At 38.6% G+C, this 7,004-nt stretch overlaps 1 protein-coding gene across 1 annotated transcript; it reads left to right on the top strand.

Annotated features, from left to right (window-relative positions):
* Positions 1 to 4,036: 4,036 nt before the first annotated feature.
* LOC143594885 (YDG domain-containing protein At5g47150-like) lies at positions 4,037 to 4,807 on the top strand. Its single transcript, XM_077074079.1, has one exon. It carries the CDS (start codon positions 4,037 to 4,039, stop codon positions 4,805 to 4,807), a length of 771 nt encoding a protein of 256 aa, XP_076930194.1.
* The last annotated feature ends 2,197 nt before the right edge of the window (positions 4,808 to 7,004 follow it).

Below are 7,004 nucleotides of genomic sequence, written 5' to 3'. Positions count from 1 at the left end.
CTTTCTAAGACATTAACTAATCATACGGGTTAGTATTCAAAGATGACTGTTTCTCATTGCAGTATGTTTCATGATGACCATAAAGAAAAGACAAGGTCAATCATTATCTAGGGTTGGTTTGTACATGAAAGACCTCACATGGACAATTATACTTCGCATTGTCAAGTGTTCCAAGTCTGCATGAACTAAAGATTTTGATTCTTAATAAACAAGCTATATTAACTAATACAACAACAAACGTAGTGTATGCGTAATGTTTTTTTTTAATTTCTGTAATTTTAATGTAAATTGTAATCGTATTAACAATACATGATAATAATTGTGTTGTTGATTGTATTTTGCTTAATATTTATATATTAAAAGTTTCATCAATTTCCCGTGTAATACACGAGCCTCAAACTAGTTTTGTATATATATAGTGTTTGTAGATTACCCTAGTAGTAGTTTCAACTAGGGATGAGCTTTTTTTTCCCGAATACCCGTACATGTTCAGTACACGTACCTGTACCCGTACGTGTCTATTGGGTACGAGTATGGGTACTCAAATTTACTGATTATAGGTACGAGTACTTTTGGGTACGGATACGGGTATTACGGATACCGGTACCCGTTAGAATATGTAGGGGTTTTTATTAGATTTCCAACATTCATTACTTAACTTTCAAGCGAGATGTATATTTTTACTTATTTAGTTGAATAAGTTCATTCTCCATCTATATGTGTATATACATATATTGTGTATTCGTATATTTTTATTTCATGTATGTTTATATCATTAAATAACATGTATTAACTTTCTCTCTTGGTTTTCTATAGAAATTAAGGAAGCAATAAATAAAGAAAAGGAAAAGGGAATGGATTTTATATTATGGTTGATTTGTTTCATTTTTAGTTTTGGTTGCGGTATTACGGTTCTGATTGTGGTATTACGGTTTTGGTATTATAGATAATTGATTGTCGGTACCGTACCGTTACCGATACCTAGTTTAGTGGAGATTTAAAAAAAACGAACAAAGGCGTACCAAAGTGAGTATCATGCCTAAAATACCTGTACCCGTACCGGTACTCGTACCTTATAATTCGGGTACATGTATGGGTATCAAGATTTACTGATTTTGGGTACGGGTACTTTCGGGTATAGGTACGGGTACGGTCCCGATCTCATCCAAGTTTTAACTTCCAATGCATTATTACAAATATCCAAGTTTGAATAAAACCAAACAAAACCTATACACACCCACCTGAAAATACGTTTCCATTCTATGTAGTTTAACCAAAGTATCGGTTTCAGTTCAAATAATATATATTATTTTCTTTTTTAGTTCATAAGTTTTATTTAAGTATTAGCAAACTCCATCTTGTTAACTGAAGAGGTAGGTCCCAGCAGAGCCCAGTTGGACCCGCAAGACTCACCTTGAAGAGGGACGTCTGCGCAAAGACCAACTGGTTCCGCAGGACCCACCATGCTCAGAGAGATGAAGACCTTACGCGCATACGCCAGCTGTTCCCGCAGGAAAAGCCTCCCAATGGTGAAGTACCCCGCCTGTTCCCGCAGCTGCGGATACAAGCCATCAGCGGAGGCTACCCGCACTAATAGTAAGGCTACACGCACAAGGCACTAACTCTCAATAATTCAGTAATGTCACCTGAAGAAGGAATGAGCAAGGCGGGAATACTCCCGCCCAAATGAGCCAGTCCGTACGCTTCTGGAGGATCTTTTGTACTATACCTGCCAAGGTATAGACAAGATCTGACCAAAGCAGCCCATGAACCAATCACAGGGTGACAGCTCACTGACAACAGTACGACGAGCAGCACGCTCTAGTACTTAATGTCACTATCAGCCGCTGCCTACTCACCAACCCTTGTCGTGGTACGTACATAGCCTGCAGTTGGTGGAAAAGGAATAGTACACAGCCGGCCATGTCACTATCAGCCGTTGCCTACCCACCAACCACCAGCATGGCACGTGCGTAGCCCACAGTTGGTAGAAAAGGAATATTATACAGATGGCTGTACCTGTTTGGAAACCTACCTTCGGCTATAAATACTCCAACACCTTGGAACGGTATGGATATCACATCTTATCATATACTATCTTATACCATCACATATCTTATCTGCTCTAGCTATTTCTCTTAATATACATTTATATTCAGAGCAATCTAGTCTGATTCTCACGCCGGAGGGTGGTCACAAGGAGGTACCCCCCCTTCTCAGTGACGAGCTCACGGTGTTTGTTTTGCAGGTCATCAGATGAATAACCATCTTTGCCGGACCTAACCCTCGTGGGAAACATCTACTTGACCTTAAGATTATCCGTAATCTGCCGAGGTCACTTAGTGTTTCTTCATTGGCACCATCCGTGGGACAAAAGCTAGAACTAATTTTCTCAGTTTTTTCAAAACCTCTGGAAAGATGGTTAAGGTTACTCCGGTGCCAAGGCCAACGAGTGACCAAGAAACCCCGGTAACCACAACCCCAGCTACTGGGGGGAACACCGGCGAGTACACAATTTTTACGAACACTACCCCGGTTACCCAAGCCGGGGCAAGTGCAGTAAACAATCCTTCACTGGGATTCACCGATACCCAGTTGGAGAGACAACAGACGAGGCTCCCCCGCCAAACACTTGATCAAGTTAAAGCGTGGGCGGAAGCACGTCAGAAGGAATTCCAAGCTGAGTTGGATGAACGCTTACGTTCACTCCAACAGGCTGACGAGTTCGGAAACACTCAACAGCTCAATATGAGCAATGAGTGCGAGTACTTGGATAATGATTGGGAGGAGTCCGACAGTGACGCAAACACGGTGTGTAATGAAATTGTAGACGCTAGGGTGCTCAATGGGTCAAAATTTGAAAATAGAGTTGCAAGTTGATTTCTTCCTTTCATCACATGGATGCAAATTTCCTTGTATAATAACCATTTGTTATTATTTTTTATTTTATGTTTGTAACGTAAAGAGCATTTCATTTTAATAGTTTATACCAATTTAACATAATAAAGTTTTAACACTCGTTCATGTGGGAGACCATTTATCTTACATTTTTGCAAAAGTTTTGGATCAATAGTATAATTTTTCAAAGTTAGAAAAAAAAAAAGTAAAAATAGGAACATAACACACGAACGACATGTGTACTTTGCTCAACTAGAAAAAGAAAAAGTAAATTTCATCCACAATATAAGGACCATTATTGTCAATTTACGTAAAAGTTTGGATGGTAATTAGTAACAGACAATATTAAAAGTCAGGGACTAATAAGTTGAACGAGCGAAAACCCCCGCATACGTAATATCCACACACCATCATCCATTTCTTCCATCAAATCAAACGCCACGGAATAAACATCAAACGCCGGTGAGTTCTCTACTTCACTTCATTCATTCTAATGCTTATTAGTATTTCTTCCTACAACTGATTTTGTTATCAATCTCTTGTTTACTTTTCTTAATTCCGTTTATTAGATTTGTTCATATACTGTACTTACATTTCGTTTACAATTTCATGAGCGGACGTTAAACTCACTTTAAAATTTTAATTTTGTGTACGAATCCACGTCTTCTTGTTTAATTAACACTTTTATGAGTGATTATGAGTAGGTTACTGCGTTAATAATAATGAAGAGTAACACGTTCTTAATCGTTACGGTGACGATTACGATCGATCGATCGGAATCCAAGCATGCATTTACACACGCGGACGTGAAAATAATTTTCAATTGCCTTTACGAATCCACTTCTTGTTGTTTGATTATTATGGCTTTTAAGAGTGATTATTAGGCGTAGTAATTCGTGTATTAGAGTCATTTTAATAATAATTAATAAATACTTCCATCATTAACTGTGTTTATGGTGATGTTTGTAACCTTAATTAGTTATCCTGTATTAACTCATGGACTATTAATATGTATACACATAGTCGATCGTGTCCAATAGTCATAATACTTAGTTGTTATTATACTGTGTTATTAATTATTAATCACGGTTTATTAATATGCGTACACATTCAAACCTGTAGGTACTTAGAATAGAAAATGGAGATACCTAGAAAAACACCTGGCTGTGGATTCAACAAAGCAGAGAGAAATCTTGTTCAGCCTAACAAATTCAATAACTCAAAGCCACAACAATTTGGGGGAAACAAACCTAAAGTCACCACGAATGAACCCAACGTTATAAGGAAATCGTATTTGGCCTCAAAAACATGTAAAATTAAACGCTGGGATCCCGCTTCTGAACTTCACAAATCACAAGTAAAAACATTTACTGAATCTGAAAACAAAGACAAACGTGAAAAGATCCAAAGAGCGATGGCGGTTTTTGATCAGGAGTATGAAGCGTTTTGCCAAAAAAACGAAAACAAGCCAGGGAATGAAAGGATTTCACTTAGTATTGTACCTATTAAAGTTGCTGAAATAGTCATAAAGAAGCTGAATTGGATGGTCCCTGAAAAGATGACCAGCCCTGTTTGTGGTGTTCAAATAGGAGATACGTTCAATTACCGGGCACAGCTTATGATGATTGGTCTTCACAGTCAACCACAATCTGGTATCGATTATATCAAAATTAATGGAGAGAATATGGCTGTAAGTATTGTGGATGCTTGCCGTTACTCTAATAAACGTGGATCTAGTGACACGCTTGTTTATTCTGGTGAAGGTGGGATTGAAATGTTCGGGTCTAAATTGGAAGGAGATCAAAAGCTTGTAAAGGGTAATTTGGCTTTGAAGAATAGTAAGGATAAGAAAAACCAGGTTCGGGTTTTTAGGAAGGTGAGTGTCTGGAAAAGATATGTTGGCGTATGATGGTTTGTATATTGTGGACGATTGCAAAATTGACAAAAGTGATAAAGGAAAGACCGTGTTCAAGTTTAATTTGACGAGAGTGCCAGGTCAGCCTTCACTTCACAAAATGCTGAAAAGGTAGTTACACTGTGTGTCTATACATCTTGTTTTCTAAATCTGAAGTTGTCAAAGCATTAGAATCTTATTAGAGGTAGCTTTGGTTCCTAACATCGACATCTTTATATTTCTGCATGTAATCCTTTTGAACGTGCGGTACATTGGTAGGATATATCGAGTCTATTGACCGTTTTATGATCTCAGTCTTTTGCTCATGATAAATGACTTGAAAATGTGTTTTTGTTTGTGCATGTATTTGAGAGACATAGAACCGCTATCATAATTTTGTTTTCTGTTATCGACCGTATATTGTTTTTTTTATTATCATGACTATGAGAACCGGAAAGTGAAAACTCATAGGCCCCACCAATACCATGACCGTCAACAAGTGGTTATCCAAGAAGGTAATGGGGAGCTTACCATTGAGCTACCAATCTTAATTGCTTCATTGTTGCTAATCAAGCAAATTAAACAGAAATTTGTACTTTACTAAGGAACAACCATTTTGTCAAGGATGTTTAACAATTTGCCACTGTTTTTAATGGTACTAAATATAATAACAGGTTTAAAAGTAATTGGGTTTGAATTACATTATCTTGAGATTTACATACATAATATATAGGAGAGTACAACTCAATTACAGGAGATAAACTAGGAGTTTCCATAAGACTCTACAACAACCTTGACTAGGTTTTAAACATTTGAATTTAAATGTATTTGAAATATTTGCCACCATTATTTATTTATTGTATTTGTCATGATACGCCCCCGCAAGATGGAGGATCCATCGGAGACTCCAATCTTGGACCGTAAAGATATAAATGGAGCTCGGGACAGTGGCTTGGTAAGAACATCTGCAAGTTGGCCCTTCGAATTGATGTGATGAACTTTTAAGGCACCTGCAGCTACTTGCTCTCGTACAAAATGAAGTCCAAAGCGACGTGTTTCATGCGGGAATGGTATACAGGGTTAGCACGATAGGTAGCACCTGTGTTGTCACAATATAGTCTCGGGGTATCCTTAATTAGTAAGCCGAGTTCTTTCAGCAGGTGTTTAACCCATGTTAATTCAGCTGCCGCATTTGCAAGAGCCTTGTACTCCGCCTCAGTCGAAGAGCGTGAAACCGATTTTTGAAGGGCTGATCTCCAAGAGATGATGTTGGGTCCAAGGTACAAGATGTAAGCCGTTGTTGACCGACCCGCTGTGGAGTCCCCTCCCCAATCCGAGTCTGAGAACGCGGATAAATCCAAGGATGACTTTTTCTTTAAAAAGAAACCATGATATAACGTGCCTTTAAGATAACGGAGCAACCGTTTGAGTGCCTGCCAATGTGTTTGTGAGGGAGAGTGCATGAATTGTGATAATTGGTTGACCGCAGACGAGATATCCGGTCGTGTAAAGGCGAGGTATTGCAATGAGCCAACAAGCTTCCGATATGGTGTAGTATCCACCCGTGGGGTCCCATCTTCAAGAGTGAGAGTTTGGGATGAGCTTAATGGTGTAGTGACTACTTTAGCACCATCCATGCGATGCAGGGTAAGAAGGTCAAATATATGTCTATGTTGTGATAGGAACAAGCCATCAGTGGTTGGAATTATTTCAATACCAAGGTAGTGGTTTGGGAAGCCCAAATCTTTGATAGAGAACCGTTTGGCTAAGGTGGTGACAAACTGATTGATGAATTGAGAGTTGTTACTTGTAAGAACTATATCATCAACGTACACCATAAAGTAGCAAGTAACACCGCCATTATTATAGATGAAGAGAGAAGCATCGGCAAGCGACTTGTTAAATCCCGATTCGATAAGGAAATTTGTAAGCGCCATGTACCAAGCTCGTGGAGCTTGTTTAAGACCGTAAAGAGATATTTTTAGTTTACATATATGGTTTGGGTATTGCGAATGAACATAACCGGGTGGTTGAACCATGTAAACCTCTTCTTGCAAAGTACCATGCAAGAAGGCGTTATTAACATCGAGTTGCCGAAGTGACCATCCCCGTGATAAGGCAATAGATAAAACATTTCGAATGGTTACGGGTTTTGTTAGAGGACTAAAGGTATCAAAATAGTCCTTGCCGTATTGTTGGAGAAACCCTTTAG

The sequence above is a fragment of the Bidens hawaiensis genome, unplaced genomic scaffold (genome assembly GCF_021521415.1).
Source record: "Bidens hawaiensis isolate Kalapana, Puna unplaced genomic scaffold, B.hawaiensis_p1.1 tig00044286_1, whole genome shotgun sequence".
NCBI classification, from domain to species: domain Eukaryota; kingdom Viridiplantae; phylum Streptophyta; class Magnoliopsida; order Asterales; family Asteraceae; genus Bidens; species Bidens hawaiensis.
This window is presented reverse-complemented; position numbering and strand designations above follow the sequence as displayed.

Coding starts and splice junctions, on each gene's coding strand:
- LOC143594885 (XM_077074079.1), top strand. CDS start 4,037: ATGGAGATACCTAGAAAAACACCTGGCTGTGGATTCAACAAAGCAGAG.